The sequence below is a fragment of the Poecilia reticulata genome, chromosome 15 (genome assembly GCF_904066995.2).
Source record: "Poecilia reticulata chromosome 15, P_reticulata-male-v2, whole genome shotgun sequence".
Classification (NCBI taxonomy): domain Eukaryota; kingdom Metazoa; phylum Chordata; class Actinopteri; order Cyprinodontiformes; family Poeciliidae; genus Poecilia; species Poecilia reticulata.
The window spans coordinates 19,313,549-19,338,991 of NC_088844.1; the positions used below are offsets into that span (position 1 = coordinate 19,313,549).

Consider the following 25,443-nt stretch of genomic DNA (forward strand, 5'->3'; position numbering starts at 1 on the left):
GTAATTCAAAACGGATATCCTCAGAGGAAGGCATTTTTTTGTGGTTTATCAGTTGACATTAAATTTCTGATTCAACAGCTTTTCTTACACAGTGGAATAAGATAATTAAAGCATACGAATTAAATAAATTTGTTTAAAAATTATTCCCTCCCTGAAATAGAGTAAGAGAAGTCTTCCATCACAATTAAATCAATGAGAGCTAATGTTATAGAAATCAATGACCTTTTAACCTCAAACAAGAGAGGCTACATGTGGTGAGCTGGGTTACACTGTTGTGAATTCTGGGAGTATTTTTCTGCTGTGAAACAAACTCAAAATAAAATGTCTAATTGGTGAAATTTCTGTACCGATCCAGTGTGGAGTCAACAAGACATTTATTGGGACCTCCCCTCCTCTGGTTACAGCCCAGAGTCCCCTGATGCCGTCTCAGCCGACCTCACAATCAATTGACACATGTCACTGTCCAGAAGAGAAGGTACAATCAATTCCTCCCAACAGGAGCCTCAAATTGACTACAGGGTAATGGTTACTGTAAGTGTGCCAGTTCTGATTTGATATATCATGTAATCGTTCCTGAAATTATGTTTCTTTGAAAGCCAACCAAAAGCACCTGCAATCTATTAAACACTGGTGCAATTCTTCTGCACATGGTGGACAGACAGTGTCCAGTGGTTTTGTCAAAGAGGGGGGGGGGCAACTTATTTCACTGCAAATATTAATCTACTTTTAAAATTAAAATTGTGTTCTTCATACTGCTTATGTTCAGTTCTATATTTAACTTTTTCTACAAATGTAAAGACTAAATATCACATCCAGAAAAACTATATATCTTGAAAGTATGAAACATAAATTAATCACAATCAAACTTACCTTACGTTTTTAAAGGCATTTAGAAATAATAATAATAATAAAAAAAATAATTTTATGAATTAAAAATAGCTTTTTGTGATGCATTCTCTCACTCAATATAGACTCCCAAATCTGGAGAACATTGTAGCAGGTCCTAAAGGCAACACCTCTACATTTTTCAAATTTTTAAGGAAATAATTGTCTGCTTTACTTTACATATTGATGTTGGCAGAAAAAAAAGGATGTAGTGAGGATAAAAGGATTTAGTGAGGATTTCCTCTTAGAAGATCATCAAAGGACATGTTGATAAACACAGTGAAGGTTAACATGAAAAAAAAAAGTCTCCTCACCCATAAAAACAGTATCTCTATTGGGAACCTTTTTGCTCCAAGACTATTTAACAATTTCAATGTTCCATGAAGGAACTAAAGGCTGAAAAACAATGACACGCCTAAGACAAATAGCTTGAGCTGGGAGTCAATAGCCACGAAGGAGGTAACCATGAGTGTTTGCACAAAGTATACCAGGCAATAAAGTAATTTCTATTATAGATGTTTAATGGCGGTAACGAGTCAAGGTTCTTTTTAAGTTAAGAGTCGATAAGATTTTTTTCTGAATTTGTGCTCACAGGAGGATGCTGGTGTTCCAGGCGTGCTTGGACTGTTTAAACAAAACAGGGAAAAAGGGGACAAGGTAAGGACAACATTTGAATCAGTGCTAAATACATGTTGGCGTTTGAAGTGTTCTTCCATTTTAGGTTAGCTAGTTGGTCAGATCCACAAACAGTTTTGACTCTGCCATAAATGACATTGCTTTTGCTTTCAGATACATTCTCATCGGTTTTGGTTTGTCACATTTCTTTGTGAATTAATTTATTTAGCCAGTGCAGCTAGTTTTCCAGGAACTCTGCGCGGTCTGAATGTCAGGGTAGACAGCAATTTTCTGTAGGACAAATTTATCCTTGAGTGTTTGGGAAAAGAAAGGATCCATCTCTCCCGCAGAGAGCAAATGTCAGGGCTGTAGTGTCTGGCAAAGCCTCATGTTCTTCTGTCAAAGTCCTTCAGTGGGGCTACCATACAATTACCTCCACAAGGTGAAATTTCTCCCAACTCACCCAAGGTGTGTGAATTGGGAAATCATAGATTTGTACAATCAGTAGAAAACAGGTATAGTTTGAAAAGAGAATGCCCCTTTTTCATGACAACTCAATAGACATGTTGAATTGTAAATTGTAAACGTCCACTTACTGAAAATTGTTGGTGTTATGTCAGCTGGAGGACATGGAGGAAGAAAAAGAACAAACCATTGAATCCCCAGACAAACGGTGTTATTTTTCCCCAGACGAATCCCATTGTTTGGCTGATTAAATCCCCTTTTGACTGTTCATGCAAGGTTAAAGAAGGCTGGAAAGGAGAATGCATTCGACAATGAATGGAATTCATAGCTGAACAGGTGGCAGTACTGTGTGTGTGATAAGACCAGATGGCTTTTAGGGTCACTCTCCTAATTAACATCGTGTATTTGTGGTATTAAAATATGTAGGATTGCTACTAGAACTGTTTGTCTGGGAAACAAAAGTTTCCCCTTTATTTGAAGACTCAATCACCTGAAACAAACAATGCGTCACTTATACCCGGTATATGTTGTTATGCTCTCCAAACATGCCTTATAACCCATCTTAAAACTATTTTAGATATTCTATGAAAAATATCTAAATGTTAATTAAAAATTTTCATAAGTTATAACTGGCTGCTCATTGTTTTTAATTGAAAGATAAGCTATTGCAGTGTTGGAGGTTAATCACTATCTGTTATTTGATTGCCTTTGGGCCAAACTTTATCAGGGAGAAGGCATCATATCAGGCAGGGAAAGAACACATCCACATATCTGATAACGAAATTAGTTTACTGTCAATAACTTTAAAAAAAAAAAAAAAATCTCTTTAATGTTTTTATCTTTACTTTTTAATTTCGTTTTATTTCTCTTTCTCACTGTTTACGTTTTAATGATGGAAAGCCCCCCGGAAAACGTCCCAGTTAAATGATGTTTAACTAAAGTTCTACGGGGTTTAGAGTCCCAGTTGACTGCTTTCAACTAAAAACCTAGAGGTTGGAGTCCTTGTCAAACGGTGTTTTTGACTAAATTCCCAGAGGGTTAGAGTCACAGTTAAACGACGTTTAACTGAAGTCCTAAAAGGGGCGCGAGTTTTAATGTTTTTATCTTTTTTTTAAATCTCTTTCTCTTTCTCACTGTTTCTTTTTCTCACCGTTTATTCAATGTCACACGCTGTTTTTATTTTAATTATGTAAAGCACTTTGAAATGCCTTGCGGCTGAAATGTGCTATACAAATAAAATTTGATTGATTGATTGATTGATTGATTGATTGATTGATAAATTTATGGCAAAAAACGACAATTAGACACTATGTGACAAAGGAAAGATGAAAATGCTTAAAAGATTATTTTTTTATTCTTTTATTTAAAATGTTTCCCCTTGCTTTATTTAAAACAGTACAGCTGGCATCTTCACTTAAAAAGAAACTTTGTGTGGTAAACCATCCCTGGATATAGTTACATACAATTAAGTGATAAATTTGAAAAAAATGGATGAACATACACCACCTGATGTAAAGATAGTAAAAAAAAAACTCCCAAAAGAACCTTGTTAAACATTATGTTTCAAGGTTTTGTACAGTCATCCTTTAACTAGCAGGACCCACCTCCAACTTCTTGGCCAATAAAATTGCGACACTGATGAAAGAATGCTAAGCTTCAGTTATTTTAGAGGATTGTTCTAAAAGCAGATGCAAATAAAAATATTTACGATGCATTTTACTTAGCAGCAACTCAAATATATTGTCCCCTGTCACTAATGTAGCCTAACATTAAGTTTGTGGAGGGAGCCACAGTGCGCACTGTTCAAACTTTATTGTTAGAGTTTACTCAAGTGTCACATTTTGATGGTTATCACTGTTCCCCTGTTTTTCCGAAGTAATAAAATAAGAATGTCAAAATAAACATTTTTACCAACAAGTTTGACCTCTATTACTTTCTCGTTTTCTACAAATGCTGAATCTTCCAATATTTTTTAAGACTTTAAGGACAAAATGATATTTAAAATGACATTTAGTCAAATCTGTTTTCTTTATGTAAATGGTTTGATATGGATACGAAGCAGGCTATTCATGAATAAAGGTCAATCCCTTAGTATCAATATTGTCATTGATTGTGTGTGCTCACTGACCATGAGTCGGTTTCTCACACCTGAAATCAAATTTCAGGTCTTTATTTAAAATCAATACTTAGCACCATTTGTTTACTGACCGGACAACAAAATTGACAGCAAATCCCATTACAGACTCGAACACAGAATCGATCAAGTTAAGGAAAACATGCTCAGGGACAACACATTTAACACTATGAGCCCTGCTGTAAAAAATGTTAACAAGTAAAGAAAAAAAAAATTATTCCTTTTTTTCTTACTCTTTCCTGTTTTCACACTAGTCTAAGTTAACGACATGTTCTTCTGAATGTAGTATGTTTATCAGAGTGTGCTGTTGAAGCAAAGACAAAATGACAGCCATTTGAGAAAGGTATGTAACGGGTATAATAATAATAATAATAATAAGTCTTAAAACAGAGTAAACAGTATATGAAACATGGAAAGAGTAACTGGCAGTGGAACAGAAGAATCCAGCCAAGAAACTCTGAAAAACCAGGAACTTACATGCTGACGTTTGGGTGGTGAAATGACAAAAGAATCAGATGAACTAATCTGTCTCTGTGTGGAAGATATGTGGCAGAATGACAGCAGGGAAATTAAGGGAGAAATACCAAATGGAGCTGAACAAGATTCCAATGTCTAACAAATAGATAAGGAAAAGGTCCGACAATAACGTAAGACAAGTACAGTTAATTCAAAAGTACACGGATCAAAAATGGGAACACCCTTGTAACGATATTGAACTGGCTAAGGTAATGCCTACAGAACAACAAGGAAGCGATCAACACACAAACATCTGTGGATTGCAACACCGAAGGTCATTTCTATAAGTGAGCTGAATTTAGCAAAGGTCTTAAATTATGTGATGTTTGATTTAGATTATGACATCCATTTTTATTGTTTATCATTCCACCTCTCTTGCATGTATGTTGTCAACACTTCAGTAAATCTATTTGCACAAAATCATAATGTCACAGTGCAATCTGGTCAATCTGAAGACAAAGATTCTACAACATAACTAACAATTTTCTGTTTAATTATGATCTCTGTTTTTGTTTTTTTTAAATTTTGTTTCTCATGTATTCCCCTACTTTGAGTAATGATAGGTTAATTAGCTCCACTTTACTCTTTGTTTACAATAAATTTGCTAGCTACTATTTCTCTCGTGTAGTGGAAGAGATTGTGTTTAATAGATGCACACAAGAGGCGCGTTTAAAACGTGGAAAAAGACAGTAGCTTGAGGTTAACGCTGACATAATGACTGTTTGGAAGGGCCATATTTAAATTACAATTCAAATCAACACTTTAAAAGGCACAGCAGCTAGAGTGCCTCTCAAGCCATTAGCGCAGAGCGGTGCTTTGAGATAATTTAATGCACCTGATTTGAAGTTTTAATGAGTCTAAACAAACTGAGTTTGATGGGTTTAATAAAGTGATGTAAATAGTTTTGATGGTACATTCACCAAACGCATTGAAAGGGTGGTTTGATTTAATTGAATAGATGGGGATCTTACGTGATATGATATGAAACCATATACTGCACTATAAGTACTGAGCACAGTTGGAATATGATCATCATTCGGAGCGAGCAGATGATAGTTTCAAACAGCAGAATGCCACCGATTATAGGGTAAAAATGCTTCTTACATCTTGTTAAATTTGCATTTGTTTCTCTGCAACCACTGCTGTTATAAAAACCTCCATCAGCACATATGTCATTTCTTTTAAGCCATCTGTTGAATATCACATGATATCCCAAAACATCAAGCTTTGCTTGAGCAGCATGTAGCCGCTTCTTTTCTTTTACTCACTCTGACCTTTCCTGTTGTTACCCCACAACTAAATTATGAGAGCGGCACAATTCTGTTAAGTCATACTGATTTCTGAATCCAACGGAGATTATTACATGGATCTTCACTCTTAAAAAATAAAACATAAAAGGACTAAACAAAAAAAAGAAGATTAATAAGGTGAGCTCATAATACTTTCAATTAGCAACAGGAGCATCTAATTTGGTGGGAGATTCAAAAATAGTGTGAGTATACTCTGTAACAATTTAACTTGACTTTGTAGAGATTAATCAAAGGCATCTGGACAATTTGAGGCATTTAAAAAGCCCATAATGAGAGCTGCTGGGCAATCATCATGACCTATACGGAGAAAATTTCTTGGGAAAGTGTGAGGGGATTACTTCAACTGTGCTACTCCAATGGAAAGTACTATCCCGCATTACAGTGAGTTTGATGGAGGATTCTTATGCAGTGCAAGGGGATTAAAGTGCTATGATTAATCCAGAATCCCCCAGGAAATTAAACAGATAAGTAGTGGGTTATAAGAATGCAGCTTACTTGAAAGGAAATCCATTTTCTTTGGCCTCGCACATAAACCCTGTTATTGCTAGATTTACAGCTCCTGCATGTACATGCAAAGACAAAAAAAAAAAAAGAAGTTTTTTCCACTTTTACAATACATTTAATTTATTTTGCACAGTGTATAAGTCTGATGCTCTCGTGATTTCTGTTTTCATTTATACTCTTGGATTAAATGAACATACATTGCACCTGTAAAGTGAATTGCTGTAGGAGTTTTAGTTTGAGCAGTATGTTGCTGACCATAAATTTTGATAAGCTCCCAAAACCGCTCATTGTTGCTATTATGCTCATCTGTGTTAAAATGTTTTTGTGTCAGAGGCCTAAAAGGAAATTTGAATGGCTGAAGGAACAATGCAGAATACGCTTTCCTCACTCTGGGTTTATGTTTTTGTCAGTGAGTGACATTAGCAAATGGGAATTCTTATAATTCATATTAAAACCAAACTACTGTATATCATTATTCATATCTTCACAAATAATATGAGTCACCTTCATAAATGCAAAAGGTGCACAAACTTTCTTTTTTAAAAAATATATATATAAAAGTAGCAATAATGGTCAAACTATTATAAAAAAATAGCAGCTCAGCTTCTGTGGTGGGCTACATTTTAACCTAGAATTGGCACCTTTAGATTTATTTGTTTCTTGTCCAAAGAAATGTGCAGCATCTACCTATTTATGTATCATTCGTTCTTTCCATTCTTCATTCACTCTTTTTCATTCTCAAAATATAAAAAAGTGATTTTGTTTTTTTTTTTGTTATTAGTTTTTAACATTTACTTTTTCATATTTTCAATTTTAATTTCTGACCAAAATTACAAAATGGAAAAACAGGCGCTGGACCAAACATAGTCAAACTCATCCGCTCTTTTAGGATTTTTCCAATCCGACATCGTTATAGTCTGTCATGAACGTTTGGCCATTTGATGGTCCTGTCAGAGAATTACAAATGTAATGGCAATGTTTGCTAATAAAATTGTGAAAATTTGAATATACATTTACTATGTATATCAACCAAAACCAAAACCCTCTCTAGTGCCGAGTCTCACAAATGTCTTTTTCTTTGTAAATATTCTGTCACACCTTTCCAATCAGTTTGGTTTCCAATGCAAATTTCTGCATGTCTTACCGGTGTTGAATAAGTCTATAATCATATTGGTGTGTGTTTCCAGCTATGCCATTGTGTTTCCAAATAACCTGCACTATTACGTGCAGGACAAATTTGCTTGTCATGAGAATTTATTAAATATCAAAATCAAATTCGGTCCTGAAGTCTGTTTTTACATTTTGTATTTTTGATCCAAGATTAAAATTTAAAATATGAAAAACAAACACTTTTTTTTTTCATCTGATTTGAAAACATATAACAACCAAAAAAACCCATAAATTTCTCAGTTTTTTAAATTTTGGTTGTCAATTGAAAATGAAAAATTTAATGATATACAGATTCTTCAGGAGTCTCTTATTTAGAGAAACACCTCTGTCTAATTTAATCACAGTGAACAATATCTGTACACTGCAATTAGTCAAATGACTGACAAATGCCAGTCATTTGTCAGAAGACTTTAGTAAAAACAAGACCAAGGATCACACCAGACCGGTTAGAGATATGTAAGCTTTAAGCTTAAATGTTTATTTAAAAATATTTAAAGCAGATTTAGGCTACGAAATAATATCCCAAAATAGCTTGTTTTATACTTAGTCTATCATTTGAACAGACAAAAGCAAGAAACTTTGGCATGAAGAGTGCAAATTTTAAAAGCAGTTCATTTGTGGTTTTTCCACAAGCCATGTAATGTGGAAGAAGGTGCTCTGATCAGATTAGACCAAATATGAACAAAATGAATTTGAAGTAAAATGTTGTCCATAGGCTTAAATACCTTTACAAGGCACACAATCCTTCCTATTAAAATTGATGTCAATACCTCCTTAACTCTTGTTCCACATTGCCTATGAGCATATCCAAATCCAGCAATGAGTGCATGTTTTTCTGTTTTCAAGTTGATACAGCTATCATCACAGTTGTTGGTATAATACAATGACTCTTACAGTGATTGGGATTAGCATTTTGTAGTTGTTAAGAAACAGTATACCAGTCTGCAGCTGCTGAGCCATAGTGTCAGCAAGAACTCTTGTGACAGCTGTAGTAGCAAGAGCACCGACGCAATGACAAGCCTCCATAATGCTATTCACTAATGTGTGAATGAGAGACCTTACTGTATTGAAGATTGAAACTGGTTTTATTGTGGATAAGCAATCACTCCAGGTGTCGGGTTAGGACAGCTATTATATATGTTGAGGTGAGTTGTTGGAAGGAGAGAACGTCCGATTCCAGAATTAGGTTTAACTTGACTTTAATATACTTCCAGCTTCATCCATATACATAACAGGCAGGATTCAATGGGGGGCGCTTGTGAATGAGATTGTGTGTGTATGGAGTGTATGCATATGTATGTAGCTGTGAGTATGTGTGTGTGTGTGTGGTTTCCTATAAAGACAAACAAATACAAACCATGAGTATATGTCTGTAAATGCTCTACACGCAAACAACAACCAATCCGACCGGCAATAGCATAACACTAGAAACATACAAGAGAAACACGGCATTTCGGTCGGAAATTGTAACACCAGCGACAGCTGTGTCCAATTAACTGAGCTTACTAGCTTAACCTAAACAGTTAGCTCTAGCTCTACATAATAAGAACAAACTACACTAAGCGACCATAACATTCGACAAGATAATATACAAATACAGCTCTTAGACATCAACAGTACCACTTACATTCAATGGACGCACACGATGTAAAGAGGTAATAACAAAACTGCCTTGAGAGCCGCCCCACCGAATGCTCAGGTCCATAAGTGAAGTATGAAGAAGAAGCCACCCAGTGGAGGAAAAAGGCACTACATATGAAACACCTAAATAAAGAAAATCAAACTAAAGGGCTGGAACAAATAATTAACAATCTTTTGTACACTTACTCTAACCTTTGTCCATGCTGTTTTCATCACAGTGGGACACACAGGGAGGTCGGGCTGCCAGGAAGCACTGGACATAACTTTGGGGTGTTGCTTTCTTTTGTTTTTGAGTTGATGGAGTTAGATGCTGCTGCTGTAACCGAAGCAAGTTTTCGACGTTACTGAAATAAATTGAAGTTATGTAGGGGACAGGGATGCTATAAACTCACTAACCCAAAACATGGGTGCCTGTTTGTCGGAGGGTGGACTGCATACTGCTGCAGAGATGCATGTTTCAGTTCCTAGCACTGGCATTTCGGGCTTGGCTGTGCGCCGTGTTGGACATACTTGGCATTCGTCCTGGGTGGGGGCCAGAAAGGAATCATGTCCTTGTCACTGCAGCACTCACGTCTACTAGATGTTTGAGCTGTTTGTGCAAAGGGGGCTAGGATCTGAGTGTGAACAGGTCTAAGCATACCCAGTTGATGAAGCCTTCTGCTGCTGTGTGTGAACAACAAACGACTTGCATATACAGCACACCCCATGATTATTGGCACCACTGCTGAAGATGTGTAAAAATAAAGTCATCCTTGCTTCTATGCACATTTATTGAGTGGCAAAGATTTCTCACATTAATATATTTTTTTAGGTTACTAAGACTACAATTATTGCCCCCTCACACGTGTGACCTACAGCAATGTTTTGCCAGTAAAACAGCACTTAGTCTTAAATAACATTTTAACAGGTGGAACCATTGATGCTGAATCATTGGCCATTCCTCTCTAGATCAGCAAGAGTCCTGTGTCCGCTCTTCTGGTTTTGTTTTTTTTCCCTATTCTGGTCCTCCACAACTTTTCTTCAGGACTTAGATCTTTGCATTGAGAAAGTGATAGAAGAAGGTTAATTACATGTTTGGTGAGCCCTTTCTAGGTTGATTTAGTCATACATCTTGGATTGTTATTTTGCAGAAAGACCCAAAGGCTATCCATTTTCATCTTTCACAGGTCGCTAACTTTTTATTTAACATTTCCTAGCTCTCTGGGCCTTACAGTGTGGAACAGTATAAACTCAGCATCACACATTTTCCACCACACTTAACAACGGGCGTTAGGTAGTTTTCCACATATCCTTCGTTGTGTCATGCCAGACCCACCTGGAGTGTTTGTTGTCAAAAACCATCTTGTTTCATCTGACCAAAATATACCATTCTGATTAATGTCCCTATATAGTTTAGCCAAGCCCACATATTTGTGTTTTGAGTATTTGAATTTCCACTAGTATGAATATGGATAGTTTTTCTATGGAGATCTAGTAAACTTAAAATGCTCTTGTTCCTCAGTGAGCATTGAGAAGTTTTTTTTTTTTTTTAACCTATCTTGTCATCTTTCTCACTGTGGTGATGGGGATACAAGATAAAACTTAGTGGCAAGTGCCTAGGAGAAATGTCCCTGTGCGTCACATCATATTTACAGCAAAATGAAACAGAAGGTCACTGAATTACTCATTTAATACCCCTGGAAGCTTTGATTAACTGAAAATGGTAAATTATATGTCACAATATATTACAGTTTTTCCCCATATTATTTATACTATTATTGTTAGAGTTGCCAGTTATAATATTGTATAAAATACATATATTTAAAAATATTTTAAAACGTCTTCATAGTAGAAGCCATATTTTTGTAGATTTAATTGTTCTTCCAGTAATCTGCCGTTTTATCAAGCCTTGCATCAGAGATGGCTGTCTTAATCTACTACAGTTCCCCTCTGATAGTCAGGAACAACCGCTTGCTGTGCCGCCAACACGTTGGTAATCTCTCATTGAAACTGAAGCTGCCCTGCAGCCTTTTTATAACATGGAACAAGAAAGCACGGGATGTGTTTCTGGGTTAAAAGAAAATAAGTTATAACAATATATAGAATATTGATATTTTTAGATAAGTATTACATTTTACTAGATTGGGTGTCTTTTCACTCTGTACAATTCAGACTTCCAGCACAAGTCCAACTCCTGTCATCTACAGAAACATTCAGATGACTCTGCAGTTGTCGGGTGTGTCGGAGTACAGAGAGCCTGTGGACCACTTTGTGGCATGGTGTGGGAAAAATCATCTCATCTTAAATGCAAACAAAACAAAGGAGATGATTGTAGATTTCAGGAGAAACAAGGTTAGATCAAACCCTAGTTCTATCAGACTTGACTGGAGACACACAGTGAAGCCGCCTATAGGAAGGGACAGAGCCGACTGTACTTCTTGTGGAAGCTAAGATCATTCAAGGTTTGCAGCAAGAGGCTTCAGATCTTCTATAAGTCTATTGTTCAGAGCGTCATCTCTACAAGATGACGCTGCGATGGATCTTGCCGCCAACATCCATCGCGATGTACAATAACTCTTTGAAGAATTTAAATGAATGAGTTGCAACAACATTTAATTTCCCTTTGCAAGCAATAGATATTTATAAATACAAGTAGACATTCCACAAAAGCTTCTAATAGCTTTGTCTGGAAATGATTAAGACAAAAATACTAACAAATGTTTGTAAATGTACATATGATTTTAAAAAATGTAAGTTTTAGCAATGTTAAAATTTTTTGTGGAATAATTGCAGTAAATTACCACAACAAAACGACACAGAGCGCCGTTAGTAATATTTTTAAGAACAAATTTTGTTGTCATCAGGTTATCATTTTCCTTTATGTCAACATCCTACAAAAGAAAATTTATCTATCCTCTTTTTGCAAAAGATTTACTTTTTCTTTATTGTCAAACCCGAAAAAATAAGTGGGTGGCTCTTTAAAATTACATCAAATTTTCTATAGTACTATAAATTGTCTTTTTAAAAGGTTATGTTTTATCTTAGCAACAATGTCTCTTTCGATTGTAAAATTTGCAGACCCCTGTACTTGATACTATCTACATGCATACCAATTGGGTAGAACCTTTGGACAGGGGCTTTTGTCAGCCAATGGGATTATTCTCGAGTATGGGAGATGGCTTAATCCAGGATATTTTTTGCACTGAAGACATTGAGCTTATACCACGGTGACTTATTTTCTCACAAACCTTGATACATGGGATGTAAAAGATCAAAAAAGAAAGCCAAACTGATTCATTCTATACATGTGAATTGTTAATGGTGATGTTATGAAATATATTTGACTGAGACAAACATTTTTGCACTATTTGGGAAAATGTTTGAGAGCAAAATTGTCCCCCATCTGTTAATACAATAAATGCAAAGAGCCAGTTGGCCTGGACACTCAAACAGCGCAGCCTGCTTGAGCTATGGGACGGCCGAGGTCATCCTAGTGTATGTCTGAGTTGCACACTAATAAAGAGTCAACAAGATCCAAAACATCTCACACATTTCTGGCAGAGTGTGTGGAAAGCAGTCAGCTAGTAAAGCTCAAGCAGCTTATTCACAAGCTGCATATAATCTCACATATGTTACAAACTTTACTAAAGCTGCAGTTCTGCAGTTATATGTGAGCTGAGCCACACTGCAAGGAAACTGATATGTAGAAAATCCCCCCCAAAAAAATATTTAAGTGAAAATTTCAAGAGGCCATTTTGTGTCTTATACACTTTCAATCTTGTCATTGCAGGGGGAACTTGGATCAGAAGGTCAAAAGGCAATCGATGGAGAGAGGGTGAGCACTGCTATCTCCAGCAGACATATAGTCCATACACAACACATCAACAAGCTCCACTTTATTTTGTCAGGCAATCAATTCTTTAAGGCTTTTCATTTTTTGTGTGCCATGTCCTGGAGGTATAAACAAAGCTGAGTTTTTTTTTTTTTTTTTGTGTGTGGCTTTTCTGTCATATCTCAAGTAGTAAGAGTGTTCTGGACTACACTGCCCTTTCACTAGAATTAATTGATATGTACAGAATGCAGCCATAGACTGGCATACCAATGGACTGAACTAATTTTTCAAATTACCATGAGATCATTCTGTACCATGTTAAGGTCATTCTTTATTGCATGCACTCAGAACTGGCTGCACTGATTAAACTAATGTGTAGTGGTGCTTAAATATTTGTGAACCGTTTCATAAGTTTCAATATATTTACAGAAACAGACATGTATTGCTGGAGATTTACGTGTTCAGGAAGTTCAAAGGTTTGATTCATTTAAATAAATCAGGGAAAAGGTTTCTGGTTTATGTTTTTTTTTTAGAAAATATTTTAAATCTTTATGGCAGATCCTAGTAAATATCCATAAGCAGGCGTTAACTGCTGGTGGTGTTCATAGGATGAAAGTGATTGGAGACACTGGTCATTTTTTTGTTTTTATTGCTACTTATTTATTTATATATTTTTACAAAAAAAAATTATATTTCATAAATGGGAAACTCAAAACATAAATAAATGATGGCCTCAAGGAAGGGTTCATTCCCTGCCAAATGTCAGAGTGCCACTGGGCAAGGCAAAGCAAATAGTCGTCCACTTCTCCTTATGGTGTATGTGTATGTGCATTTGTGAGTGCAGCTGGTAATTGTGGCCGTAGTGTAAAAGTATTGTGAGTGTTCTGTACCACTTAAAAAAAACCTAAACAAGTTCAGCCTGTATGCTACATACCAACATGGACCAATTACCTGTAAAACATGATGGAGTTGGGTTGCTGCATTTAGAGATGTAACAATACTGTTGTTAGGTTGCTGAGTCATACGACCTTCATCAGTTTGAGAAGTCTTTGTGTAAGAAAATCAATGCTAATTAATTGTTCTTTACTTAGAAATTTTATAAATGTGAAAGTGAATCCTTTTTAAAGCAATGAAGGAAGGGTCGTTTGGTTGAATAAGTATGGAATGTTGTGTTCCTAGAGTTTTAGGAAGTACTGTTTGAATGGCACACTGTCTAATACCTTTGTTTTTATTTATTTTTTATTAATAAAGTCAAGGGCAATTTTTTAAAAATGGGAATGCACTAGTCATCAGATATGATAATTATGGTAAATGTTATTTAGAATTATTTAGTTTTAAAATATGTTCCTCTTAAGTGTCTTATGCTGAAAAAAACCCCCCAAAAAAACAAGAATCAGTGTTTCCATTTATTGAAACTCCAAAGGAAGAGGTACAGATGGCCAGAGTAGTTCCATAAAGAAATGTTTATCATAACCACGTTACATTTTAGTTAACAAAAAGCAACACTGGAAGTCAGATATAGAGCTGTAGTCTATCACAGAGAAAGAAAAGAGAAGAAAAATAAAAACAGAAGTGAACGTACATCCATCAACCACAGTTCTAAAACACATGCCCAGTATTGTGTAGATTATTTTTGTGCTACATAAACCTTTCTGACCCACTGGAGCATGGGCAGCAGAATGTTGGCAAAAAACCCAGGTTCTGTGAGTAGGGGAATGGAAGAGGTCAGAGCTCTTTGTCCTGCTTGGGGAGGCTGCTGCAGTCAGGGAATTGTGTTGTCATGGGGATGTGTACTTTCTCTTCAATATTGTTTTGGCTGGTGGTACAAGTCAGCATGGTAGGGCCTAAAAGATTTGATACATTGCTCCACACTCAAAAGCCATTAGAAGCTGACAAATACAAATAAGCTTCTATTGATGCAATTTCTAAGGTTAACTTCATCAGCAATCTCCACTCATAATCTGAGTAAAGATCTTTTTTTTATTTGTGCTTGTTGCACCTTTGAATGGGAACACTGTAATCACTATGCATCGTTGTCACACTCAGCCTGGGCTGGCAGATCATGTTCCTGTGTTTTTGTTGACTGTAGTGGCCTTTATTTGATAGTTGTCAGACAGGAAAGTGGGTTGTGAGAAAAGACATGCGACAAAGGTCTTCAGGCCAGGAATTGAACCTGTGACGGTTGCATCGAGGATAAAGGCCTCCACACATGGGCCGCGCTTTACCCCTGCACCACCACCACACCCCGAAAATTATCTGTAGTTAAGTAAGCAATTAAGTAGACCTAAAACTATTGAGGTTCTTATAATTTTCAGGACAAATTTACATACATTTACAGACTCAAATTCCTAATTTCTAAAATAAGAGTCAGATGTCGTTAGTTGACACTCTGCTTTAGGGTGCATTCACACCAGCTGAATGCACCCTAAAGTTAATAAGGTGTATTACGCAGCTCTGAGGCACGTAGTTGTGTGCATTTTTGACTGCATGACTTCCAGCCCTGACCACTTGTACCAGCTTCTTGTTGCAAACCTGAGATAAAAGTATCTGGAATTGAGCAGTAAACCAATTAAGGTGAAAAAAAAAATACTTTGAATTGGCAGTGTCTAAATTCAAAGCATTGGTTTGTACCCCGACAACCAGCATGGGCCCTTTTGTTCGAGCATAAGTACCTCCTGACATGTTGAAAAGCCAGTTGACGTAATGTGACCATTTGCATATGAATGACATAATCAGGTTTATTTACAGAGGAATCTCAAGACCACCTAACTAGAAATTAACTCCATGCACATCAAAGACTGACTGATTTGTAGTCACAACATCACACAAACTATAATGGAAGGTTGTAAACTCGTGCAGTGCCTTGGATCGTACACAGTATTTACTGATTGGAAGAGGTGCCTTCACTGATCCATTAGAAAACCGTGGCGCTCTTCAGCCAGCTCTCCCCTTGACTTGATAGCAGTACATCAAATGAAAACAGCTGAAATCACGCTCACTGCCGTGAGTCTGAAACAGTTTGAAACTTAACAAGAAAAACTCACAAAATCATTGTTTGGCAATTTACTTAGATCCTTCAAAGACAAAGGCGTCTTTAAGAGGTAAATAATTTGCCTAATGTGAGGCGGATAAGTCTGCTAATATTTTTTATTTTATTTTATTTGTATTTTAAGGTTGCCCTGCTTCCTTCGGCTCTCTGTGGATGCAAACCAGAAAAATACCCGATCAGTATTCAGCTTTAAACATTGAAATTGACAATCCCATTTTTGCCAAGTATCCTGTCATGAGCAACAGTTCCAGGAACTCAAATAAGTTTGCCTGGAGCAGTAATTGTTTTTGAGCTACAAACATCCCTTAGCTGGTTGTCTTTGCTTTGGTCATGTACACATGACTCACTATCTTTGCTCTCCAGGTAGTCATTGTCCTGTCCCCGGGGCAACTTTGCCTCTGGCAGGTGGGTTTGTCCATCGTTTTAGATATGTATAATGGAAGAAAAAGGTGTCTCTGAAATGTGTTTAGAACTGGCGACCTTTGCAAAAGCAAAACTAGCTGAAACCAGAGTGAAATAGTGGCTGTATCTTATTCATCTGACAAGTGATACGAAGTGATATGCTGACACCTTTATTTAAAGTCTTCTTAGTTGGAAAATGCACTGAAATTAAATGTCAAATTTATCCTTCCGTTCAGTGATTCTTAAACTTTAAGCATCATTTCAAACTTTAATCTTTACGGTAACATCCAAGGCTGCATTGTATCAAGAAAGTAATTGCAATACTCTTGCTTAAAATTGTAGTTACAATATTGATTAGGATTTAAAAACATTTCCCTGATTCTTTATCATCTTTACCTTTGCACAATGTTCCAACCACACCTTGTGATCATTAGTATTTCAGCCACTAAAAATGTACATCATATGTGAACTTTAGAGGCTGTTAGAGTCCATCCAGTAGGTTAAATGCATTATCCATGCATCCATGCATATCGCGTGACAGGTGGACGGAACCTGGTGCTGCAAGGTTGGAGACCTTGTCCTGTTAGGCGACGGGGCCTGGATAATACCCGTGTTAAACGGACGGCGGAGTCCGGCGACGACAGGCGCTTAAATTCCGTAACAAAAGTATGTTTTTATCTTTTTTAATCTTTTTTTTTTCAAAATCTTTTTCTCTTTTTTACTGTTTATTCAATGTCACATGCTGTTTTTATTTTTTCTTTAATTATGTAAAGCACCGTGAAATGCCTTGCTGCTAAAATGTGCTATACAAACACAATTTGATTGATTGATTGATTGATTGATTGATTGATTGATTGATTGATTGATTGATTGATTGATTGATTGATTGATTGATTGATTGATTGATTGATTGATTGATTGATTGATTGATTGATCCAAATGCATTCCGTTTAGGCATTAAGAGGCCTTCAGATATAAAATACTTCCAGATGTTGCATCCAAGTAGCTCTTTGTATCTAGTATTGCTCACACTGATCTTATGAGGGGGATTGTAATCCGATATATTATGCTGACTGGAGAGGGAGCGAGTAAATCACAGGGAAACACAGAGGCACACAAAATAAAATAAAAAACAATACATGCATTTCTGAAGGCTATTTAACTTATGAGGACCACAGCTTAATTTACTCCAACATTGGGGTATTTACAATGTTGATTAAACATTTGAACTAGCTTACTGTCCTGTCACATCTCTTTCCAGTATCACTGTTCTCAAATAACACAAATGTAGGCTGCTGCCTTCTTCACTCGAACTGTTTGAAGTTTATGCAGCAGCAGTAAGATCAATACTGTCTCCAGATTTACAGAGGTTGTGAGTGAGTGCATTTAATGCACAGAGCACAGCGCCGCTAACTTAATTTATAATTTACATTTTAAACTTGCCATTATAATTTCACCTACAAAGACTAAATGTTGTTTTTTTTTGTGCCCACAAAAACTGCTGTGCTGCCATATTTAATTACAGATTCTTCAGTGAAATCCATGAAAGTAAATCAGCTAAATTCAGGAGCACCTTCAGAGCTGTCAATAGTATTTTCATCAAAAGTCCAAGTGTTGTCCTAAAGAGACAACACTTTTTTTTTTTTACCAGAAAAAAAGTTTACAAGAAAAAAAAAGTCAGTTTATTTATTTTTTTTATGTATATGATAAAAAATAATTAATATCTATTTTACTTGACATCTTAGTTATTGTGATATTTAGATATGAGAATTCTATTGGATAAATGAAAAAAAAGGCCAGTGCATCCTTAGTGATGTTATATGTTTTTAGTTTAAAAAAATACAATTTATTAAGATTCACAATCAATTAACTTGGTAAGAATGAACAGATGTGTTTCCAGTCTGCATAATTTACACTTGCAGTAAACACTGAACACATGTTGTTGCTCTCTCCAGTTTTCCTATTTCTCTTGTTTGTGGTCTTCTCTCTCTCGAATTTCTTAAATTTAACTCTGAGATGTTAACACAAGGTAACATGGACAAGAATGCATTTTGGTTGTGGTTCTTTAACTCTCAACAAAAAAAGATTTTACAACAGTGCTTCTTGTTTACAAAGATATCACATATTTGCTCTAATTTAAGAATATTGATTGCAGTTGAGTTGTTCATTTCTAACATCGCCTTTGTTTTGAGGCTGAGCCCAAACACAAGTTTTCCCATTAATCACAATCCATGTAGTATATATATTTTTGTCTTTTCCTTATGATCATCCTTTTTCAAGAAACCTGCAGAAAGTCTCCCTACAAAAGAAATTACAACATAAATCAATATGTGATGGACCGTTCATTGTTAGTCTTTTCTGCAGCTGTGCTCTCGTTGTGATTTATTTGATTTCTTGACCCAACACTCGTATACGATTTAGAACAATATGAAGACGAGACACTAAAATAAAAGACAGGATGTGGCCGGTCCCTGTGGTTTATCAGTGAGCTTTGAAAGTCATATGATTAATGGGTTAAAACCACTATTCCCTGTGTTCTCCTCTAAGTTGAGCTTCATAAGACTAAATAAGACTGCAATATGGATTCTTTTTCTCATCTGGTAATAAATTACAGTAATCTACTCTTAGAGACTTAAAATTCCCAAAGACATTTATTTGCAGCAAAAATGCAATGAAGATTGTGTCCTATGATAGAAGTGGGCCATATGGTCATGGACGTATAACCACATTGTGTAAATTAATAAGCAGTTAAAAATTATGTCATTTGTCAATATATACTCAATAAACATGGGTGGAATTTTGTAATTTGATTTTTAGTGTTCATACTAAACTAAATTAAGTTAAATACATGTGCTCCATATTCTATCTCAAATCAATTCTTCCGAATTAATTCTCAAATAACAATTATAACATATATTTGAAGAATCAGTTATATATGTCCATATTTCTCAGTTTAAGATATATGACTTATGAAATCAAATCAGAAAAAATGAAAATACTAAAGTTCTTACTGATGGTTTGATGCAGAAAGAGAAATAAAAGCGATGCAAAAATGTAAACACTACAAGCTTTTTTTTCACAGGCTAATCTAGGAAAGTTTATGACTAGAAAATTAAGCCATCAATTCTACTGAGTGACTACAACTCTGAGTTCTTTGGGACACAAAAACTTCTACACGTCCAAGGTGTAGAAGTAAAAAAAAACCTTTTCAGGAATTTTAGACAACAATTAAATATATTTAATTAAACTACAAAATGTTCTTCTTTCTAATTGAGTTTGAGAAATCTAGCAGCTCACTGTTAACCAGCTCCTTCAAGGAAGGCGTTATAGCAACGTGCTGATAAACCAATCAGAAGCTGACTCAAAATAAATACCTCACATACAAAAGCCAGGAATAAAAATGGACTCTAATATTTTCTTCAAAAACAAAAAAATTCAGGGGTGCTGTGGTGGCGCAGGGGCAAAGCACAACCCACATATTGAGGCCTTAGTCCTTGTGCCGGTGGTCACAGGTTCAATTCCCGGCCTGGCGACATTTGCCACATGTCTTCCCCCTTTCTCATTACCCTCTTTCCTGTTGAACTACTTTCAAATAAAGACCACTAGAGCCAACAAAACCTTTAAAAAAAAATTAAAGCCTCATGAAGACAAAAACGATCTCATCAGGACAGAGACTGTTTTCACATTCAATATTTTAAACATATATTCATTATAAAATTATGTCTTATCTCTGGCGTTTCGTCCTCTACAGGTCCAACAGGTTGAAAATGGTTCAGTCTTCAGTCTTTGATATTATAATAAAAAAAATTTTTTACAAGACATAATTGCAGTCTTTTTATTTGGAAAATAACTGAATGTTTGAGAAAAAGTAACAGTAAAAATAATGTGAATAAATGTCTGTTCTCCACTTAACCTGATCACCCCTTTACTGCCGAGAACTCATGCAGCAGATTCTGATACCCAAACCGGCCTTTTACTGCAATTAGCTCATATTCCATTTTTAAAGCTAATGTGTTATTTAAAGCTCCTGTTGACACCTGAGAAACCAGAATTCTGAGTATGTGCATGTGATGTAGTATCGCTTTGCAGATACACCTATTATGGGAAAGGGGGAGTGTACTCTGTGTTATCTTGTGGGTAATTCAAGTGGATACATGATGTTCGGCTGTAGAGTGAAGTGTCAAAGAAAGCGGAGTTGAGCAACACTGATAGAACACGATATCCTCTGCACAAGAGGATCTCTGACAGTGTACTACGATATCCCCCACACTATGGAGCAGTGTTTTATTTATTCGGAGTGTAATGGACATGCTAATTTGTTTTCGTTTTTAAGACTCAGTGTCAGTAAGGGTAGTAGTCTTCCACCATGCTGAAGACGGTGGCGTATCGCTGAGTGGATGGAAAGTCACAAAAGGCATTTCCTGCTGTAACCTCCCTGGCATTTGTAGGCCAGCACTCAAGATATCTGTGTTACTTACAGATCTTGTTTCACATAGCTTTAAAGATTCATTGCCCACAAGAGCAAAATTTTGCCTCAAGCTAGTACAAATATGTAGCGTATCTTCAGTTTTGCCGTTGAATAACTTCTTTCTGGTTTGGTAGCTCTAGCTGGAAATGGCAAACTTCTCTGCAGTGATTGGAATTTGAAATGGTTTTACTTCTTATGAGACAACTTCTCTGACCTGCAGATGCTCTGCCTGGTAAAAGTTCTAAGTAAACATAATTAGGCTGCATGTGTTCCTCCTTCCTTCCCCTGGCTCTTTGTTTGCTTGTGTTAGTTGTCTTCTGCTGGGGAGTTGCCAGATTGTCCTGTGGCCCCACAGTTTCAGGACTGACGAGACACAGAGCAGTGTGTAATTAGCAGACGAGTGTGCACAGCTCCCCACAGTGTTCTGACCTCGTGCTGCAGGAACAACTGCCACACAGCCAGACTCCAGCCTTTTCTTCATCAACTTTTTCCTCCTTAATGTCCCTCTGCAAATGTGTAGATGACAACAATTTCTTACAGCGCAGATCTTGATCCTCAAAGCATTTATTTCACATTATTATTGTTTAGATCAAGGAGTTTATAAGAGGTAATCACATCATGATGCATACTTTATAATCGAATTTTTTTTTGCAGGCATGAGGTTTTTCTTTGTTAATCAAATTAGTTTGCAAGATAAAAAGAAATTTGAGAATTGTTCATTGTCAGGATGATTTTTTTTTTCACCTATTTATTCATAACTTTACATCCTAACAAAATACAAAAAGTAAAACCTGGAGTGTTAAAAGTGTATTTGTCAAAAATAAAAATTTTTAGGTACGATACTTTTAAAAACAACACTATGTTACTTGCTGTTTCTTCACAGCATGCACATTTTATTTTTTTTTGTTCATATTGTGTCAGAAAAAGATAAAATGTCTATTTTGTGATGTTCATCGCTCATGACTGTCAACTAGTCAACCCACTAATTAAAAATTAACAAAAGTAATGATGAAAGCATTTCCTCTCTTCATGCACTTCTCCTCTCCTCTGCACATAAACGCTGAATGCATACTGAACAAAGTCTTTCCAGAGCAGCAACACTGACAGCACCGTAAGGCTTTACGGAGACAAACAGTGGTCATAAAGCTTATAGCAGATGCGGAGCAATAAAAGTTGTCACTGGCAATCAAATTGGACACAATAAACTATAACTTTAAGTTAAATGTATCTCCAAATAAATGTAAGAAGCAAGAACTCAGGGCTCTTAAAACCTGAACACTTCAAAAATTAGAAGGGTTGAATCTGATTCAGCAAACAAACAAAAGAACGTTTTGTTGAAGGTGGGCCAAGTCAATGCTGCTAATAATCTTTGGATAGCACATAAAAACCAAAAACAACTGTTTTATACAATAACCTGTGCAACTGAGCACAGCTCCTGCATAGAGTGGAAAAATATTGTAAGTCTGTGCTTATTTGAAAATGAGTTTCAACATATTGGTAATATTTCTTATGCTGCTGCAAAAAAGTGGAAAGGGTTAGATCGACTATATTTATAAAGCATAAGATGTTTTGGTGCTTGTATCTTGTTGTGAATAGATACATTTATATTAGATATTTTTTTTATTTCAATAATTCCAGGGATAAGGTATGGGAGCACTGATTTGTGGATGTTATTTTTTTATAACAAAACTGGTGACTGTATTACATTGTTACATTTCAACATTGATTTTCTTTTCTTTTCTTTTTTTTTACAATAATTTAAAGCCTATTCAAAAAGTAAAGAGTAAAAAGCTCTTTTTCTCTCTCTCTCTCCTTAATCTTTAACTTCTGCCCCAGTTCTCGTAATAACAATAAAACCCTAATGGAGAAATATTCTGCTCAGGTCCTGTGTGTGAATGATTTGACAGTCACCTTGTTCCTGACAGTCTGCAGGCTAAGGGAGCACATTAACTCACAGTCTGATCAAATCATGGCATAGCCTTTTCAATATTCACACAACTGAAATAGTAGCCATGTTATTAGGAGTTGTATCGCCATCACCACTATACATGCAGTCGCACCATTCTAATCATGGCTTCTGTTTTCTGAATAGCAGTGGTTCAGACAAGGCTTGCTGAGAACCGGCAATGAATTAGTCACGTCTCTGGTAGCAAGACTTAATGTGATAAGAGTAGGTAATCATCCTCTGCAGATATATAATTCACTATTAATAGCCCATCTGACTCTAAATTTAACCATGACAAATTATTGGATTTCTAAGTCATTTTACAGGCTGCTCACACTCTCCATCTTTCCTACTCCCGCCCTAACTTATTTTAAAGTGTTGGTGCCAATGGCCCAAATGTGTCACACCTAACAAGGCTTGCTGCAAATTTAGCCTGTCAATATGTGTCAGGCCTCATTCATCAGCTATAACTCTTCATCTGAGCTGTCCTTCTACTTTCACATTTCACCACCGGGAGGCTTGACTGCTCCCTGAGCCTGCATAGCTCAGACCCACCCTTAGGTTCCCTGCTTCAAGGTTCAAAGCCAATGACAAGCAGTGTCCTTGCTAAACCAAAGTGCAGCATGGGGAGACAGGGAAACGGAACGGGGGGCAGACGCGCCGTAGCCAGCAGATTGTGAATCACACTGCGGAACTGGGTGGCATGTGATTGACATTATCTGATCTTTTGAGTCACTGAGAGTGTTATACTCACATGTGATTGTGCGCTTTGTGGCAATATGCTGACATGCAATAACGCAGGATGTTTTCTGCATCATTGAAAACAAAACAAAACAACAACTTCATAACCACAAGTAAGAATACCGCAATGTGTTGTAAATTTTCAGAAGCTGAAGGCTGTCTTAAGAGTTTTTGATCTGGCTGGTCCAAATGAAACTCAAGTGAGGAGGAAATCTGTTGAACAGACTGGCCTTGATAGTGATATTTTGAGGCAAAAAAATTATACATTTTTAACTTTTTTTTCCCTTGTTAAACTGATGAGCGTTTAGTACACATTCAGCCCTATTACTCTGATACCCCTAAATGAAATCAACTTCAACCAATTCCCCCCTTACTATTTATTGCAGCCTTGTATAGTTTATTCTCAGAATAAAAACAACTGCTCAGTGACACCAAGAGAAAAGAACATAACAAAGAAATCTGTTATAAAGATGTGGAGGAGTTCAAATCACTTTAAAATTATTAAACAGTATTCTCAATTCTGAACATGTTATTGAGCACACTCAAAACCCCCCTCCAAATATTTTAGTTTGTGGTTGGATACTTTTTCATGACACTGAATGCTCTTGTTATAGTCAGTAAAGTGGTCGTAGCTTTCAATGTTCCTGAAATAAAGATTCCCACTCAGTTTACGTTACTGAATTCAAAATATGGTTTTATATCCTTCTGTGTGATGGACGTCTATAACTAATTCCTTTTACCTTCTCACTTCTAAGCATCCAGCTAAGTACGAGCTACACAACATTGTCTTTTATTTAGATCTCTGCAGTTCGGCTCATGAGTAAGAATACATTTTTACATTTGTCTTTAAAATTGTGTAAAAAGGCAAGTTTCACACGGGAAAGTCCTGCACAGAAGCTGAAAGCGGTTTTATAATCCATGTGTTCAAAACAGGCTGATAGTTTGATGTAAAAATACAGCTTCCTCATTGTCAGTTCTCTAACATCATTGGAATGCATTTGATTAACTGTTGCACCGATGTAGAAAGGAGGGGAGTGGGGGGTATTTTTATTTTATTTTATTTTTTTCTCTCCCTTTCCATTCTGGAATTATTTTCCAGGTATGAGATGGAATGCTTCTTATGTAATTAGTTGGTATATTGTGCTCTTTTATTCTCTCCCCTTGTTTTATTTTTTTATAGTGTTGTTGTCTTTACATAGAATGCACCACATAATTGTAGGTGCATTGCACTGCCTGCCAGCCTTGAAGTTATAATGAGGTCTCTGCGAAGACAACAGAGAATCACAGGCTATTTTATCCTATTTTCTGGATGGAAGGTTGTGGGGAAGTGGCATGAAGGGGGCCTCTGTTTGTATTGAAACTGACAGAGGGAGGCAGCTTTGGAAGCATAAAGTAATGAGTCTTCTGAATATCCCATACCAGGCATATTTTAGCTGTGACATTCATTTAGACAGAAAAATGGATATGCAGTAATGCTGCCCACTCCCCTTTTACTTCCCCCTTTCTTTCAGAACGCCTGAAAGCAGGATATTGCCAGTTGTGAAGTCTATTGTTTTATAGTAACGCTACTTATTGGACAGGAATAAACTGGTTTCATCTAAAAGACAGAAAGAGACAAAAAAAAAGCACAACAATCTAGAAATCCAAAATGTGTTTACACTGCTTATATTAATTTATCCTGGTGTCAAAAGGCATCTCCTTCTTTTTCATATTACTTTCTGTTGACAACCTGCTCTCCAGTCACCAAACAATGTTATCATACCTGTCTGCTGTTAATGCTTCAGAGC

The 25,443-nt window shown here is 36.2% G+C and overlaps 1 protein-coding gene across 4 annotated transcripts in view; it reads left to right on the plus strand.

The window, feature by feature from the left end:
• Nucleotides 1–25,443, plus strand: part of LOC103477022 (uncharacterized) — a 141,542-nt gene that overhangs the window by 28,005 nt on the left and 88,094 nt on the right. For all 4 annotated transcript variants that reach the window (XM_081616584.1, XM_008429856.2, XM_008429858.2 and 1 more), the window contains exons 8-10: nt 356–475; nt 1,480–1,542; nt 13,010–13,054. In XM_081616584.1, the coding sequence (XP_081472710.1) occupies nt 356–475; nt 1,480–1,542; nt 13,010–13,054 (228 nt within the window). The remainder of the gene's footprint in view (nt 1–355; nt 476–1,479; nt 1,543–13,009; nt 13,055–25,443) is intronic.